General features: G+C 49.8%; 8 protein-coding genes across 8 annotated transcripts; 2 read left to right on the top strand and 6 right to left on the bottom strand.

Moving 5' to 3' along the window:
• Nucleotides 1–468: 468 nt before the first annotated feature.
• N7525_008295 (uncharacterized protein) lies at nt 469–2,005 on the bottom strand (the record flags this gene model as incomplete). The annotated part of the gene is made up of 2 exons (XM_002568727.1): nt 469–1,716; nt 1,769–2,005. The coding sequence occupies 2 exons, from the start codon at nt 2,003–2,005 to the stop codon at nt 469–471; spliced, it is 1,485 nt and encodes a 494-aa protein (XP_002568773.1).
• A 1,464-nt stretch (nt 2,006–3,469) lies between these two features.
• On the bottom strand, nt 3,470–7,529 carry N7525_008296 (putative SNF2 family helicase/ATPase; the record flags this gene model as incomplete). Its single annotated transcript, XM_002568728.2, has 2 exons — nt 3,470–5,282; nt 5,347–7,529. 2 exons carry the CDS (start codon nt 7,527–7,529, stop codon nt 3,470–3,472), a joined length of 3,996 nt encoding a protein of 1,331 aa, XP_002568774.2.
• Nucleotides 7,530–8,222: 693 nt separating this feature from the next.
• Nucleotides 8,223–9,823, top strand: N7525_008297 (glutathione synthase; the record flags this gene model as incomplete). The annotated part of the gene is made up of 2 exons (XM_002568729.1): nt 8,223–8,524; nt 8,581–9,823. The coding sequence occupies 2 exons, from the start codon at nt 8,223–8,225 to the stop codon at nt 9,821–9,823; spliced, it is 1,545 nt and encodes a 514-aa protein (XP_002568775.1).
• A 127-nt stretch (nt 9,824–9,950) lies between these two features.
• Nucleotides 9,951–11,148, bottom strand: N7525_008298 (uncharacterized protein; the record flags this gene model as incomplete). Its single annotated transcript, XM_002568730.1, has 2 exons — nt 9,951–10,483; nt 10,527–11,148. The coding sequence occupies 2 exons, from the start codon at nt 11,146–11,148 to the stop codon at nt 9,951–9,953; spliced, it is 1,155 nt and encodes a 384-aa protein (XP_002568776.1).
• A 378-nt stretch (nt 11,149–11,526) lies between these two features.
• Nucleotides 11,527–12,902, bottom strand: N7525_008299 (uncharacterized protein; the record flags this gene model as incomplete). Its single annotated transcript, XM_002568731.2, has 3 exons — nt 11,527–11,613; nt 11,690–11,763; nt 11,822–12,902. 3 exons carry the CDS (start codon nt 12,900–12,902, stop codon nt 11,527–11,529), a joined length of 1,242 nt encoding a protein of 413 aa, XP_002568777.2.
• Nucleotides 12,903–13,694: 792 nt separating this feature from the next.
• Nucleotides 13,695–15,584, top strand: N7525_008300 (bestrophin family protein; the record flags this gene model as incomplete). The annotated part of the gene is made up of 7 exons (XM_002568732.1): nt 13,695–13,949; nt 14,050–14,197; nt 14,259–14,343; nt 14,408–14,533; nt 14,593–14,942; nt 14,994–15,167; nt 15,232–15,584. 7 exons carry the CDS (start codon nt 13,695–13,697, stop codon nt 15,582–15,584), a joined length of 1,491 nt encoding a protein of 496 aa, XP_002568778.1.
• A 629-nt stretch (nt 15,585–16,213) lies between these two features.
• N7525_008301 (uncharacterized protein) lies at nt 16,214–16,780 on the bottom strand (the record flags this gene model as incomplete). Its single annotated transcript, XM_002568733.2, has 2 exons — nt 16,214–16,553; nt 16,635–16,780. The coding sequence occupies 2 exons, from the start codon at nt 16,778–16,780 to the stop codon at nt 16,214–16,216; spliced, it is 486 nt and encodes a 161-aa protein (XP_002568779.2).
• A 166-nt stretch (nt 16,781–16,946) lies between these two features.
• On the bottom strand, nt 16,947–17,410 carry N7525_008302 (DUF167 domain-containing protein; the record flags this gene model as incomplete). The annotated part of the gene is made up of 2 exons (XM_061214357.1): nt 16,947–17,111; nt 17,195–17,410. 2 exons carry the CDS (start codon nt 17,408–17,410, stop codon nt 16,947–16,949), a joined length of 381 nt encoding a protein of 126 aa, XP_061068788.1.
• Between the last annotated feature and the right edge of the window lie 228 nt (nt 17,411–17,638).

Below are 17,638 nucleotides of genomic sequence, written 5' to 3' on the forward strand. Positions count from 1 at the left end.
ACCAATCGCAGCCCTCGTTCACAGTTGAGTCCCGCCGGCTGGTGGAGTACGGGGATAATCCACCTATTCTTCTATTGGCTACATCAGTTTCATTGCGAACAGGCCAATAGAAGGAAGGTACTCCTCATTCCGGTGCCGCTAACCAAGGATATCACTTGAGACATTCTAAGATTGGAATCGGTGTCTGTGGAAAATACGATCATCCTCATACTTCGTGCATCTACGGAGTACACCTCATCGGGATAGGCGCCCTATACTTCTCCTAAGAAGTCTCTGCCTAAAAATGCACGGCGGACATCTGAAGTCTCTATGATATATGGAAAATCCCTCTAATTTTCAAATTTTGAGACTTAAGACAATTCGCACTTTTCTTTTCACACTATTTAGTAGACTATCAAGCTCTTCTTATGTCTATGTACTTTATAGATCACTATCCGAAAATCTAACACCATATTATTAGCGCTGTTGTCACATCCTATTTAGTTCCTCTTCGATCTTCGCCCAGGCCGAGGGCAGCAGGACTCCGGTCACCCAGTAGTTATCGTTGTTGTCCTTTCCCAGCACCACGAACACGTTCCTGGCTGTCGGACTTTGTCGCATCGATTGCGCGTGGTGAAACACCATGGTGCCGGGCGGGTTGCTTCTCGATTGGCCCGTTTCGCCAACACGCACAATTGCAGGGCTAAAGTCCACCACGTTGAAGAAATCCGCTCTTGTCCAATTGGTGAAGGGTATCAGTACGGCGTTAGACTCACCGCAGAGCAACGCCGGGTCGCTGCCGGCCTTGGATCCCCGTCGCAACTCGCGCAGGAAGGCCACCACCTGAGCCTCTCTTGATTGCTCCATTAAATGGCGACGGTTCTCCAGAGCGATGGGTCCTACAGGGCCCGTCGCGACCTCGGGGGACAAGAACGTGAAGGCTGCCACCGCCATGTTCTGAACGTAAACACCGGAGGCGTGAACCAAGGAGGAGAGCCGAAATCGTGCGTTTAGCGCGTGGAGTACCGTCACTGGCCGTGGTTGCGGCAGGGAGCATGCCACAGCGCGCGCTGCCCATGCCGTCAGCACGTCACCCTCGCTTATAAATGGCTTCACCTCTCCCATGTCCTGAACAGCCAAGTCGTCCTGTGCCTGGCGTCTCAACTCGTTCACCACCCTCCTAGGCAAGAAGATGGTGCGAGTCTCGACAACATGATTCCACAGCATATCCCACGCGAATCGAAGCGCGAACACGAGCATACCCCATCCCCTCAGCTGCTTCTCTCTCACCCGAAACTCCTCTAACTCATCGGGTTCATCTGCCGCTACACACACGGCGTCCTCTCGTGCTCCGAGCATGGGCGGCACTTCCGACTCCCGGCCAGCTAGCACAAGAGACCAGGCACGAAGGAGGGCCTGCTGACCCATGACATCCATAAGTGTGTGCGGCCATGAAAGACCCACGAGCGTCGCATCGTTGAATGAAGTTATGTGAAGCGACAGCTGGGGCGTGTCCTTGTAGATGAAGTCTTCGAGCGTCGCCGGCGCATCTTCCCGAGCCGCAAATACTCGATATTCCTGAGGCCCGGGGTGGATGGATGGCGCCTCGGTAGCTTTGGGAAGGGTCTTTGCCAGTGGATGGTCTTCGATGTTTACGGCTAGGACTTGGTGGGTGTAGTACACAGCAGGACGTTCCGCCGTGAAGGGCCGGGGGACATGGATCTCCAGCTCTCCATTCTACTAGCGGGTCAGCAGCTATTGATTCGTCGCCGATGAACAGCAAGCTAACCTTTAACCTCAGCCGACCGCCGAGTTTCCTCCAGTCTCCGATCTCCAGCAATTTGGACAGTGAAGCGTGCAGGCTGTCCACATTTAGCACATCGTTAAAACGCAGGGTCCATGTGACCACGATGTCCCGCAGCGTCTTGGTGTCATCTAGCATGTGAACGGGATAGACATCGTCAGTCCCAGCAAGTGGTGGTGGGCTTTCTGGTGGAAATGCTCTGAGGCGCCATAAGGCCGCCATTTTTTTGGCGTCGAGGGGCCTTCGCTGTTGATCCAAGTTCGATTCTCGCAACTACGACTTATGTTGCAGAGCTATTACAAGTCCAGATTGCATGTTTGCTACCCTTATATCACTATTCGTATCGTTGGTCTTTAGAGAAATAGGGGTTCGCGGTCTACTGTTCGGCTAAATGGCAAGACTACCCGTTCGCACCGGCACCGGGACAGATAACAAATGGGCAGCCAACTAGGCTTACGTAAGGTTCCACTCTTAGGAAAATAACTCAATTGATCACTGCCAGCTATGTTGTAGCTAGATTTGAGAGGGGAAGATGGGGGTATTTATGTTTTGGTTCATCTGCCTCTGCTTTCCGCCTCGAGCTAGGATAAAAGAGTGAATCCTAGTCCGGCCCCTGACACTACCAACGCTAGGACATACGCGGGATAACGGGAACGGGCATATCATTGGTTGACCAAGTAGGCTTTTGCTTTATCCCCGTCTAGCAGGTTCTTAGCATGTTCTACGGCGTATTATTGCATGCTTTTATAAGGACATCGCTCTAAACCAATATAGTTCGGTGTTAGGAATTCAACGTTGGATAACTATCAGGCATCTGTTACAGAAATATACACAAAGCCATAAAGCTTCTTCAAATTCTCTCAAGACGGTATATATCGCATCTCACGATAATTTCTGACCACCGTCTGGACCCATTGGTGATGATGTTTTCTGTGAGGGGTGCGATTGTCATTGTTGACTGACGTCTTCTAGACGGAACTTGGAGATCTCAAGGGTGATATCGCTGGTGATCTGTATTGTGAAGGGAGTTGTATGTAGGTGACGAGTTTCCTAGGTGGAAGAGCAAATCATTCAGCACGAGGAAGCAAATATCTTCCGGCCTCATCCCCGGGCCTACCTAGGTACTAGGTAGATTCTCCCTCGCCCCCACTGTCAGAGTCACAGACATCCAAGGGGCTACGCAAGTTTTGGGCTCGTGTCGGTGACCTTAAGCATAAGATAACAGGGGGATAGGGAAGCGTGGTGTGGAAAGAGAAATATGTACATACATACACCTATGTAGTAACCCAAGCAACCGGCGAGGTATTTTCTCCATCCCATATCTCCGCATTTTCCAACAGGATAAACATTCTACCTTGGGCTATTGTCAATGATGTTCATGCGGGTTGCTTGCGTATCCCATTATTTGCACGCACTGCACCCTTGTTGCCATCTCCGGGTCCCATATTGCAAGTTCGAGTTCGGGGCCTCGAGATACCCACATGTACATATTTTGTACATGTATGTGTAGTTAGGTACATTTACTACGTCTGCGTTTACTGCATACACTAGGGAAAGGGGGGATAAGAAAAATCTTACACATCATCGCTACATACATTTGGGTATCACTCGAACAAAATAGAAAAGAGAAAGAAGAAAAAAGCAAAGAAGGAAACGAGATGAGAAAAGGAGGCTCGACAGAAGAACTCACAGTTCCTTGGACTGTTCCTTGGAAGTAATACGAAGACCTCTCATTTTTTTGAGCCCATCCTCCACGGTCCTCCACTCTTCGGCCGTCAGGGTATCGTCGGGATCCCTTTCATGATCTACCTCCTTGACCGACAGTATGTACTGGGCGCACTTAGAGGATTTTATCCTCTCCAGTGTTCCCGGATCTTTAGCTAGCGCCTTGGGGCAAATTCCCCCTTGCTGGGCACTTTTCGACCACGGAACTAGGTACTTTTCTTCCGCCTTAGAACCCATGCGAGCAACGTGCTCATCATCAAGAAGGCGGCCGGCAAGCTGGCTCTTGAAAGTAGCCTTGCAAAAGATCTTCTCTTCGACAGTTCCAGCAGCGACCAACCGGTACACGAAAACTTTTTTCTTCTGACCAATGCGGTAGGCACGTCCGATTGCCTGCTCCTCCCATGTAGGGTTGAACTCGAAGTCAAAAATGACAACTCGGTTCGCGGTCTGGATGTTCAAGCCCACTCCACCCGCTTTGGTTGAAATCAGAAACACGTAGGTCGAGGGATCGTTGTTGAATCCCCGAACTAACTCGAGACGCTTAGTCGTAGGTATAGTGCCTTCAAGGAGAGCGTACTTTCTCTGAGTTTTTTCCACAACTTGCGCCAGATAATTCAGTGTCGGAATACTGGACGAAAATACCAGGATCTTGTCCCCGACTGCGATAGCCTGGTTGATAATCTCATTGAGAATCATCACTCGGCTGGATAGGCTGGGATCCAGCGAGTCAGGAGCCTCCTTGAACGCATCATGCAGTTCAGGTAACATTGACTTTGTAATGTTCTTTTCGACAGGCACGTTAGACCCAAGGTTAGCACCGGGACCATCACTGCTGGGATCTTTTTGTTCGCCAGTTGAATTCTTGCTCTTCCGAGATTCCAGCTCTGCCTTGAAAATGGCGGGGTGATTACAGCAAAGCTTGAGAAGGGGCAGCCAAGACATAAGCCGCGGGGCGACACCTGCCTCCTTTCTTAGCGCCACACCTTGAACGAAGATGTTGTACAAAGATTTTTGAAGGCTTGTCAGCTCAAAGTAAACCGAGAACTCGTACTTTGGTGGCAAATCGACTCCCAGTACGGACATGTCCATTCGCTGTGCCTTGGACTCGGTGAGGCTAAGGAACATCGCCTGGCACAGGAGTGCCTTTCTTCTGTCCTCTCTTTTGCTTTCAATCTGCGAGCCATTTTCGATTGGCTCGATGAAATCTTCTTTGAACTTCTCAAAGCTTCCAAGCAACTGCGGGGCAACCCAATTAACCATCCAATAGTAATCCTCCAAACCATTGGATATCGGGGTGCCAGTGAGAGCAATCCGTTTCCGGGTGCGTAAGCGGGAGGCTGCCTCGGCAATCTGGCTTCCCTGGTTGCGCAAACCCTGGGCTTCGTCGACCACAACAAGAGTTGGGCTGTTCAACACCAAACTCTTGACACTTTCGTTGACCGATCGTTGTCCCTGGTCATTGTCCTTTCCCACATTGTCCTTGGTGAGCATGCGAAAGATGTTGTAGCTAAGGATCAGTATACCACCCTCGTCATTCCACCCGCAAATCTCTTCATTTCGGTCAAGAGTCGGTTTCTTTGCTGGAATTGAGCGAATCTTGCCGAGATTGTGGTTCGGGGGGGACCACATTGCGAACTGGTCACGCCAATTTTGGATCAGCGAGGCTGGGCACAGTATCAGAGTTTTAGACTGTCGCAATTCTTCGGGAATTTGACCATGAATTGCGGGATCCGGTGATTGCCCGGCGTTGGAAATTGTAACGAGAAGGGATATCCTATCCAGAAAGGGTTTAGCTAGGTCCTAGCGAATCAGTCAATATCACGATGATCATAACTCACACTTGCATGGTCTTGCCCAACCCCATAGTGTGGGATAGCAAACACCCTTGTCCACTTTTGTCCTCGACGATATTTCGGAACATGAACTGAATTCCAGAGAGCTGATGGGTTTGGACATATTGCGCGATGTGACGGTCCAGGTATATCCTGGGAATTCCGGAAGAGACGGGCTTCGAGGGATTTCCGGTATGGGCATGCCCGTCTGAGTTCATTCCGCCGGATCGGGGACGATATGGCAAATTCAACCATTTTCTGTACCCCCGAAGAAGCTCATTCAAACATTTGAAGAATGGGGCGAATTGGTTTTGCTCTTCATCTCTGACAGCCACGAGTGCAGCCTTGACGTCTTTTGCCTTTAAGGCGTCAATAGGGATGTGGATAACATTAACCCAGGACATAAACAAGGCGGTCATCAACATTGTACAATGACTCTCCTCAGGGTCCCATCCTTCCATCGCCGAAGAGTCTTCACACATGCTTTTTAGCGCATCTCGCGCATGTTCCCGATACACACAGGGCATGTACTTGGCCAGAAATACCGGAAGTTGGCGGAGACGATTCCTGTCCAGGTCCATGAGACCTTTCGCCAACAGGTGAATTCTGTTTCCACTCTCCTCAATAGTTGCCCACGTCATGGAATAGACATCGTCAAAAACCAACACAGCCTCATCGGTTTCACCGTCGTCATCAATCGCCGGGTCCACGGAGTCATGTGTTTTGAGACACATCGGGTCGACAGGATATGTATTGGCCCCCATCTGAGCCTGTCCCTCACGCTCCTTCGAGGGTAGCGCAATGTCCGGGTTCAACGGCATGGTTTTCATCGCGGAAAATGGTGGTATTGGAGACTCTTGATCCAAGATATATTTCTCCAGACGGCGCCTCTTGGCCACTGGTGGCTCGTAATTTTCATCTTTGTAGAAAAGGTGACCAAGGTCCTCGTCTGAAGAGTAGTCATGGAACGGCCCGACTTGAGAAGCTTCGCGAGCACGTGGCTCCTCTTGGTCCTGTACAACCTGGCCCTCTTCGGGCTCAGAAATATCAGGACTCCGGACGAGACTGAGACCATCTTCCGATTGTTCCGGGGACTTGTGTTCCATTTCCCCGATACCGAGCGCGGACCCCGAATCGGAAGTGAGGGTTACTTCTCCGTCCACATTCACAGTGGGTCTCTCTGGTCGTGTGATGCGTGGTGGGCGAGCAAGTCTGGGAGGCGGGCTAATTTGCTCGAGAATGGAAAGCTTCCATTCATACAAGCAAATATCAGCCAGAGTGGGATCAAGGCACGCGCATGCTTTGACTAAAGAGGGGCGAGAAGAATGTCGTGCTTCACTAAGAGCTTTACGAAGGCTCTTAGTACGTTCCTCCAGGCGGGCCAGCTGGGTAGAAATCTCGTCCTTCAGACCCGGGAACTGTTTGCCCTCATTCCAGATGTGGAATGCTTTCGACTGCTCCTTTGGCAGACGAATTTCAAGGAACTGATTTTTCCGTTCGTCAACATAGTCGTCCACGATTTCATCAAAATCGGCCTCTTCAAGGTGCCCAGAAACATCTGGGGGAGTACCTTCGCGTGATTGCTCATCCTCTGCGAGTTCCTCGCGGGTTTCCGTGTCGTACTCCCCTTCAGAACCGGATCCTCCAAGGAGTGGGAGGCCCTCAGTATCGTCCGGTGGGTAGGTGCTCAGTAGACGCTCATAGAACCCATCATCGAAGACGGGCGCACGTGGTCCTTCTGGGGCGAGGGGCCCCGGGAGAGAAGGGGCGGACGGTCGTGCCGCGGTGGTCGTTCCTACCCGACGTCTCTTCTCCCCTGTTGGGGGCAGCGAAGAAGATACCGTGGGGTGGATGGGATGGTTCGAGGTTGAGTTGTTATCATTGACAAGTAGCCCCTGTTGGTCCAGTCGGTCCATTTGGTATTTTGGGGACCGTCGTTGTAGCCAATTGCAAGCCTCCAGAATGTACTGGCGCTGGGAGATGGGTTTGACACCCAGGTCCTCCTTGACATGACCATCGGTGATCTTCAGAAAACTCAGGCCTGAGACCAGATTCTCTCGGAGAGATGCCTCCAGCCTCACGAGATCTGGGCAAGCCAAATTGTTGGACCAGTCTCCGGGCTTGTCATGGCAGAGAAATTTGATGAGCTCGTCGACTGTCCAGTCTTTAGGGTCTTTGATTAAAGACATATTTTCTGGGGGGGGGGGGCTGCATTGGATTAGTGGGCGGTTCAGACGAGACAGTCACGCATTTATCTCGAGGACGTGACTGGACAAGGGTCAAGTGTGAGACGGGCATGTGACTTACCATGTCGAGACCCCCAGTGCAAGTCAATCGAGAAGTCAATTTAAACTCGAGTATGTAAAATAACCTGGGTTCAGAAGAAATGACAAAGAGTTGAAGTAACGATAGATGAAAGCGCAAGGTACGATGGTTAAAAGAAAGAAATAGTCTGGGTAGAAGGATAAGGAGAGAAGAGAAGAGAGAAGAGAGAAGAGAAGAAAGAAAAGAGGAGGGGAAAGAAGAAAAACAACACATCCACGTCCACGTCCACGTCCACGTCCACAACCCTCTTCCTTCCCACCTAGGCAATCCGTGTTATACGTGAAGCTCTTTTTTTGTGCCGGTATTTCAATAGGCGGTGAGCTATTTTAGGCTAGGTCAGGGCAATTAATCTCAAAATGGAAGGCGGAAAAACCGGGCGGTCTCACATTCACGTCTTATATTTCTGCCTCAGGTGTCAACAATTGCCCCGCCAATTACAAATCCCCAGAATTCCTTCGAAGCCCTGGAGCCTCGGTGAGGTCGGAATCTTTGAAAAGTCTACGCTTGCGCAACTTAGGTCATTGAGTGTGGTAAATCAGTTCTTGTTCACTAGAAATATGGCAGAATCAATTTATTCAAAATATCCGCCAGACCTGTCCCCAGCTCAACAAAGGTTTCTCGTCACAACTGTGAAAGACTGGGCTATTCAAAATGGTCTTGCTGTTCGACCATCCCCAGCAATTATTCCACCTGAGGCAGATTCAAATGGTGTGCTGGCCACAAATGCGCCAGTGACGTTGTTCCCCAGTCCGTTTCCCAGAACTTGCTTCGAGGAAGCGACTGCTCTCCAAAAGATCTACAATGAACTTTATGCTGCGATCACATGCAATGAAGAATGGTTAAGGGAGATTGTGGAAGGGTAAGGACCTATCCGCTCCAGCATGGTAAAAATTGCTAATTACTGGCCGTTGGCAGGCTCATTGAAGTTGATGACTTTGTCTCGAATCTGTGGAAGGTTCATCTGGATGTCCAAAAGGAGGGATATGTTCAAAACCTGTCATTGGGCCTCTTCCGGTCTGATTACATGGCCCATGTTCTGCCTACAGGTGTCGCGGCGCTAAAGCAGGTTGAATTCAACACGATCTCGTCATCATTTGGTGGTCTCTCAGATCTTGTGCGACAGATGCACACCGAGCTTCTTGCCTCGCCGCCGGGTTCCCCAATCAACTATCCACCCCATCCTCTGCTACAATCCGAGATTCCACCAGAGAACACCGCGGTGGAAACCCTCTCAGCAGGTTTGGCAGCAGCCCATGAGGCCTACGGGTTGTCCAAGTCCACCCCGGCTCTCCCTCTTTGTGTTCTCTTTGTAGTCCAGGAAACAGAACGGAACGTTTTTGATCAGCATGCACTCTCCGCACAGCTTAAGACAGTTCACAACATTCCAATCTTCCGTGTTGCCAGCGTCGACGTCTTGGATCATACCTCCATTCCCAGCTCAAACTCCTCGCGACCATTGTTCTACCACCCCCCTCACTCTCCCGACTCAACCTTCGAGGTAACAACGGTTTATCTCCGGGCTTACTATTCACCAGATGAGTACAAATCAAGCCGTGACTGGCTGGCCCGAACTCATCTGGAGCGCTCAGCAGCGATCAAGTGTCCCACCGTGCTCAATCAGCTGTCTGGCTGCAAGAAAGTCCAGCAGGTCCTAGCGGAGCCGACAGGACCAGATCATCTCTCAAGCTTCTTGAAGGGCATTGATACTGCGCTTGTTGAAAGGGTTCGAGGAACGTTCGCTCCGCAATATGACCTGTCGGTTAACAGTAAAGGCCGTGACCTAGCCCTCAATCCAGATACAGCCCTCAACCATGTGCTCAAACCACAGCGTGAAGGGGGTGGCAACAATGTCTACAAATCTGATATTCCAGACTTCTTGCGATCGATGCCCGAGGCTGATTGGAGAGGCTGGGTGCTTATGGAACTCATCAACCCTGCACCCAATGCCCAGAATGTTGCCTTGCGGAATGATGGCGAGGTCATCCGAGGGAATGTCATCTCTGAGCTTGGTGTCTACGGTACCATTCTTTGGGAAAATACTGGGAAGATTTTGCACAATGAACAAGGCGGGTATCTGTTGAGGACTAAAGGGAAAGAGGTGAATGAAGGTGGTGTAGCCGCAGGATTCTCCAGCTTGGACAGTGCTCTTTTGTTCTAGAGAATGCATCTGAAATTTCACAATATCCACTGTTCACTCATACTGCATACATGAGCTGAAGCCCCAAATTGGTAAAAGCTGCAGGACTCGGGAATTATTCCACCGTGTTATGATCGTATTTCTCGTACTACAGAGTAATATCCATGGGCCACAGAGCTGTTCTAGCGTTCTCAAGAAGACGCACAACTGCAGAGTGGCCTCTCAAACGGGCCCAGTCTAGCGGTATCGAATAATACCCATTCCTAGATGATTCATCATCCGCATGTAGAAAAGGAAAATAGCGAATGAACAGCCTTCGACCCACGTTGCCTCCGGCATCCAGGCAAGCTGGCACAATCTTCACAAACCCACAGGTGGCCGCCGAGTAGAGTAGCCAAAGCTGGTCATCTCCACTAGTAATTTTGCGTCGGACGTCGATCCTTTCCAACAGCAATTCCGCGGCCTTGACATGTCTTTTTTCTGCGGCAAGTCTTAGCGGCCATGGGATTCCGGGATCGGGATCGGCTCCACGGTTCAACAAGAGTTGTACCGTCTCGACGTTGCCGGCATCCGCTGCGTACACCAACGGGGTGTGGCCCCAGAGGTCTGGGTCGTTGACTGGACTTCCTGAGTCGACAAGGAAGCGCACGATTTCGAGATTACCGAATGAGTCATCAATTGCTAGTCTCAATAGCCCGGCATACTTCTATTTAACGTGCTATACCCATTTGGGACAGCCTCTCAGGAGAACTTGAAGGTCTCAAAGCCTTCAATGGTGTGTTAAAGTAGCCATAACCATTAGGTAAAAGCTTGAAAAAGTTGAAAAAGCGCTGCACAAATCCAGCATCATCAATCAAGACTTGCAGGACTTCCGCACGGTCTCTAACAAGTGCGGCTGTCCAGGGGGGCCAGTCTCGGATTGGATCAGACTCGGTGTAGTTCCAATCCGTTACGCCGGTCTGTTTTGTACCATTGTCATTCCAATCCCATCTTTTCATTGGTTGGGCTCCATGATTGAGGAGTAGCTCTACAGTATTCGCGTGACCAGCCAATGCTGCAAGGGTTATTGGCTCTGGTGATTTTCCTGCGCCGAAAGTAGATCCTTTCCAGGAGCCCTGCTCTAGGAATTCTCGAACGGTTGCTTCTCGACCGTGGTAGGCGCCCCAAGCAATAGCAGGATTGGGAGGGATATGGACGCTAAGGCGATAGAGATAAGGGTTGAGGAGAGCGTAAAGATTCCGATTCACTTGGGCCAGAGCGTTGATGTCTCTCCCGCACGAGTTGAGGCTCTTCAAAATGAGCCAGAAGGTCTCGAAGGGAAGATCGGTCAGAATTTGTGAAGACATGATGTCAAAGAAGCTGAGATCATCAACGAAAGAACGACCGGGGGGGGGGGGGAGTCGTCGAAAGAAAATGATATGAATTAAAAGCTGACGAAACAAACGAGCCATATGGGACGGCAAGACGAAAACAGGTGGCAAGAGGATGAGGCGAGGGCACGAGGGACCAGCCAAGAGGAACTTTCAAGTCCTTGTGTGGAATATGGTATCTGAGAAGATCAGCTAGGCATCGCCGCTGATGGTTTTGCATACTAACCAAACTGGGCAGAAGAGAGACGAAACAGATCTCGAGGCAGCGAGACAAAATTTACGCAGAGGTCGGCCAAACTACCAAAAGGGTTTTTCTTTCACTGACCAGATTCCCCTACAGCAATTCGAAGTATTCTACAGTTTCGGCCGGCTGGTTGTCTGGCAGGCTTCCAGACCAGATGGCCCATCGTAGATCTGTTTCTCTACCAGTCGAGTGTTTATCTAGACGAACATATTGATCAGTTCACTTGAAGTCCAAGGTACCAGGCTAAACAGCCGGGGCCACATGCAGACGTACATGTTGTTTCCCAAGTTCATCAATATTCTTCGCCCCAAGAAGTCGCATGCATGTTTTGGTCTCTTCAGTCAAAACTAAGTAAGATATGTCAGTAAGTCATTCGGCATAAACATTGAGTTTCGATGATCATACTTTGCAATGTTCTCTTTACGCCATCCACTCCACCGGCCCCCAAACCCCAGAGCGCAGCTCTTCCTATTCCAACGCCTCGTGCACCCAAACAGAGAGCCTTAACCACATCAGTTCCCCTCTTGATCCCGCCATCGACCCATACCTCAATCTTGTCGAAGACCTCGGGGCAGTATTTTCGAATTTCGAGCATAGTGTGGACAGCAGGAGGAGCCGTGTCGAGAGATCGACCACCGTGATTTGAAAGGATGATTCCTTTGACCTGGGGCGTATATTGTGTGGCAATATACGCATCTTCGTGTGTTTGGATTCCCTTAAGAACAATCGGAAGTTCGGTGTGCTTTGCCAACCACTTCAGGGTCTCTGCCCATGTAAGAGAAGGATCCATCCCCTTGAATACTGGGTCTTCAGTCTGGATGATTGGCCCCGTGTCATTGCTGTCACTCTGATATGGAGCCTCAGAACCGATGACGTTGCCGCTGCGCTCATCATCCTCTCTTTTCCCGGTCACGGGTGAATCCAACGTCAAAGTGATAAACTTGATCGCACTCAGTTTGTTGATTCGAGCCAGCATACGTTCGCTCTTGGTACGATCGTTCTGCACATATAGTTGCCAGCCAAATATTTGGCCTGGGGCGGCGCCCGCAACGATCTGTTCAGGCGGCATCGAGGCGCTGTTTGAAATGATCTGCAAGGCACCGAAGCTGCGACATGCTTCTGCAATTCCAGCTTCACCGGAGGGGTGCCCTAGCCGGGCCATAGCTGCTGGGGAAACATAAATTGGGATAGAGACGTGGTCATCAAGCAATTTCGTGTTTAAATCACATTCTGTGCAGTCGACAAAGACCTTTGGCCTCAATTGGATGGAGCGGAAGACCTCGGTGTTTTTGTACTTGCTGATCTTGTCGTCGGACGCCGAGTAATAATAGGCCCATGTCTTTTTGTTCACTATTCTAGTAGCAACATCTTCAATCTCATCTAAATTCAAAAATGCTTCGACTGACTTTTGTTCATCCATTTCCCTCTGACACCCGCAAAGTGGGAAAAAGTGAAAGACCGAGCCTCCGGGAAAACAGGGGTGCATACGAGCCGGATCCCTTTCCCTTGTTGGGATTAGTGTGAAGCTGTCAGCACCCAATTAGGAAATTGATATGCGACCTCGGGAAGTACTATAAAGCACGAAGGTCCTCCGTACTCCGGATAGAATATGAACTTGTGGACTTACGAGGTTTGCTGAACAATTAGGATCTGTAAACTCGCCACATGCGTGAGCTTAATTATACCCCTTCCCAGGTCATAGTCTAGAGAGAAAACTTACATTGGAGCACTTAGAACAACTAGTAGATGACGATCAATACCTCTGTTTCAAATTTTATCCATTTTTAATTTATCTATTATTTTCGGACTCTTCTCTTTTCGTCCAACAGGTCTGCCTCAGCTAGGTTTATAAGGTTCTCCCTAGTACTCCGTACTCCATACTTCCAAGGTTGAATCTATAATCTGTAGCACTAACCCGAGCACAATCTCGATCCCGACGATTCGCCAGGAATTGCCCCGTGAAATCTGCATGGACCAATAGAAACACAGACTATTCCCAAGGTTCCCCTGGAGAGCTAAAATTAAACATGCGGACGTGTCCGTCGGCTCCAACAGTCTAGATCCCGTTGAAACGGCCCCTGTCAAGCGAACGCCGTTTCACTTTGACCTCCCCTGCTTTTTTTTCCCTTTTTCCTTAATTTTGCTCTTCTTCTTTCCTATTCTACTTTCGCTTTTATCTTTCCTTTCTTCTAGAACCTATTGAGATCAGAACCGGCCCAGTTCCGGCTTCGTTCACCTTCCTTTTTTCCCTTTCATTTCTAATCTTCATTGTCTCACAATGACTGACGGCCACGGTGCCCCTCCATCTGATGCGCCGGCACCAGCAGCAGCATCAGACTCCACTGCTGCGCCAGTCCCTGCAGATTTACGCTCAAACGTCCATCACCACGCGGCAGCGACCCATGAGAAGGAGCAGGCCTCCTCCATTGGCCGCATGACTCCTCGACCAACCTTCTTGGAGAATCTGGCTACCTCTAGAGACTCGCAGTTCCAGTTTGATCGACGAGATTCGAGCGAATTGGACCGATACTTTGTAAGTCAATGGGATTAGATGGTCTATGTAGCAGACTACCAGAAGGACAGGAATATGGTATAGGATCATAGATTGGCAGGCTAACATAACATTGATTTAGCATGGCCCCCGGAACATGGAAAAGCACTCCAAGTGGCCCATCATGATGCGAATGCACGGCAGCGTCATGCCGAAAATGATCCTGCCGCTTTTGACTGTCGCTATTTGGTCGACTGCTATTACTGTCTTTTCGAAGAAGGTCCATTCCCGTGAGTAGTCCCAAGTGATGTATGGAAGAACTGTCTGTAGTTGCGTACTAACTCAAACAAGTCGGTATCAACAACATCCTGCTCACCGTGCTGGGTTTCGTGGTGGGTTTGGCTTTGTCATTCCGCAGCTCAACTGCATATGAGAGGTATACTATTGACTCACTTTTAGCATTTGACTCGAGTCATACACTAACCCGACTTGCACTACAGATGGGCAGACGGGCGCAAATATTGGGCCCAGCTTATTCAGACATCTCGCAACCTCTCACGTACAATTTGGATCAATACCGCCGAGAGAGAAGGTGAAGAAGGAAGAGACGATGTCTTGAGGAAACTGTACGTGAGACCACTGCGGAGTGCATCTCGATATTGTGAATTTTAACAAACCCGTATAGCTCCGCGATTAACCTCATTTTGGCCTTCGCCGTCTCTCTTAAACACAAGCTTCGCTTCGAACCCGATATCGCATATGAAGATCTGGCTGGCCTGGCTGGGCACCTTGACACTTTTGCCCGTGATGCCCATGACCGCATGGTTGTCAATCCTCCACCTAAGTCTATCTGGAAGTCCGCAGGAGAGTACCTTGGTGTGTCCTTCGCCGAGTCAAACCCTAGGAAGTATGTTAAGCGGTCAAAGAAGCCTCTTGGGCATTTGCCCCTTGAGATCCTTAACCATCTGTCAGCGTATATCGATTCATGTGTAGCCAACGGTACTATGCTTTCAACACTGCACCAGGGACAAGCTAGTAAGACTTCCAACCCCTATTTTGAGATACTCCATCACTAACACAACAAAGTCACCATGATGGCCACGTTGAATGAGGTTTTGACCGGCACAGAACGTGTCCTGGACACCCCCTTGCCCACCGCATACAGCATTGCTATTGCTCAGATTTCATGGATCTACATCCTGGTACTTCCATTCCAGCTCTACGATGCTTTAAAATGGATTACTATCCCAGCATCAATTGGTAAGTACAACTGAATCATCCCACTTACACAAGTTTACAAGATCAATTCTAATGGACCCTAAAGTGGCTGCCTATATCATCCTTGGCCTGGCTACAATCGGCAGTGAAATTGAGAACCCCTTCGGCCACGATGTGAACGATCTTCCACTGGACACTTACTGCCGTCAGATCGCCGTGGAAATGGACATCATGACTGCCACTCCCCGACCAGACGTCGATGACTTCATGTCACGCGCTGAAAACCTCGTTCTATTCCCTCTTAGCCAGTTGGGATACCCTGACTGGCAACAGCGGAGCCTCGAGGATATTCGTGGCGCCCTTAGAACCAAGGCGGTTGTCGGCCCGTCATCTGCGGCGTCCGATACATCTACAATGGTGGAAAGCCTCCGCCCCAAGACCACTACATCATCAGTCTGATATTCCTTGCAATTTTATCATCAACAGCCAAGGGGGGATGCGAAAGGCAATCTTCTTCGCAGATGAGAGTGAAATGTGCATTCAAATAAACGGCATCAAATTGTTTGTGATAATTGACCAGCGTGTGAGTTATGGCGTTTTCAGCCGAGTCATGTTGACTCGCAAATCGAACCACAAAAAAAAAGGAGTTCTTTCTTGTTTTGCAGTTGCGTACATATATTGATATTGGCTCCAAATCGATTCATTTCCTTCCTTATTGCACATGAACTTGCCAAAAGTGCTACATATCTTCAGCCGCTGATGTAGACTAATGTCATGGGTCTTATTCCATCCTAGGGGGCCTTGGATGACACAAGCTCAGTATCAAGCACTCGATTGCGGCCAGGCTCACCGTATCGGACGGAGGCAATCCAGTTCCATTTGGAGCTGGCATCGTTGTCGCATGTATCGTGGGGGTAAATGCAGCAGCGGTGCAGCTACACCTCTACCATGCCACTAGTCCCAAAGTCGCATGGGCTCTAACACAGTCAGATGTCAACCATTTGACAAAGAGTCAAAATATAGACTAGCCATAGTTCAAAATCATTTCCGTAGTACTCGCTTTGAAGCAGGAGTACAACCCACAAGCCCTAGGGGACGAACAAATCGGCCCCAGAGCCCGCAATCAGGGCGCCTAGGAAGTTTCCCTTGGCGCAAACCCTCCATGCAACATCCGCAGAGCCAGCAGAATTATTTCCGCCGCCAATCCATGAGCTCACTGCGCTCACGACGGCCGAGGCATCCTCGCGAGGAACTCGAAGCCACACAATATCGTGTTTCGTGGTTGCGGAAGGACCATTTTCGATCTTCAGGATGTCCATCGGGATGGCTGTTCCTGTCAAGCCGAGGAATTGCGACAGTGCGGAGGAGAGGTAGGTTCGTGCGGAGAGGGGATCGAGGGGCTGTGGTGCACTTCCTGGTTGAGGAACACTAATATTTCATGATTAGCTTGATTCCCGGCAGGGAGTTCAAACCCAGAGTCAAAATGAAGAAAGCCGACGGGTAGCTTACAGCTTGAGCTTGAGGTACGTCCAGGGTGGATTACGCGACGTAAAATGGAGAGTCTTTGGCTTGGGCTCTGGCGCTTTGCGCTTCACAGTTTCCGTTGAAGGGACATTCGTGTCAATTTCCATGTCGCAGTGTGTACGCTGTGTCATACTGCTGGCTTTTCGGACTGTTCGGGTGGTCGGACGTTGTATGTTCGCTGGGAGCTCCGCCAAAAAGGAAAAACAGTGATGGGTCTTTGCGTCACGGGATCAAACAGTCAAGTTGTGTTAAAATATGAGCCAGTGGGAATTAACAATATCCAGTTCGAGGTCCTTGCTAGGAGTTTCGTATCTTGACAGCGGCCTTTAATTTCTGTGTCGCACGCTGCAAGTATGCTTGTTCGCCGTCGTCTCCGATCGCCAGGTCGGCAACACACAACGTCTTCTCTCGTGATTTCGCGCCACGAATAACTTCGACGCTTGATTTCGGAACTTTGAATATCTAACAAATAGTCAATGGGAATTTGTGACCTTATTCCATAGACAAGACGGGAAGAGAGGAAACACATCAAGGGTAATTCCCACCTCTGCAAAGATATGCGACACTGCAATGTTAGCCGCCCCGTCGCGTGGAACAGCAGCCACGGAAATCTCGACATTATCAGCGCCCACGTTCGTAATACCTGTACGGCGAGCAGAGGAGTTTGGCTTCACGTAACAAGGGATGTAGAGGTTGAACAATTTGCGAGAACACGGGGTTTTGCTTGCGACGAGGCGGAGGAAAGAATACGGGCAGGACATTTCTAGTTGCGACCAAGCCAATACTACGTAGAAGGGGGGATGTGGAATAAAGATGAGAAAAATTGATTGAGAACTAAAAGCAATTGAATCGATAAAGTGGCCGAGGCAAGTCATACCCTAAATGGGCGAACCTCGCTGAAACCCACGGAAGGTAAAATCCCATATGCATACGGAGTACAAGAACGGGAAAATCAGGAATGATTTGATCTCAGATCATGACTTGCATCT

The sequence above is a fragment of the Penicillium rubens genome (assembly GCF_028828025.1).
Source record: "Penicillium rubens strain IBT 27055 chromosome Unknown utg000003l_segment0_segment0, whole genome shotgun sequence".
Classification (NCBI taxonomy): domain Eukaryota; kingdom Fungi; phylum Ascomycota; class Eurotiomycetes; order Eurotiales; family Aspergillaceae; genus Penicillium; species Penicillium rubens.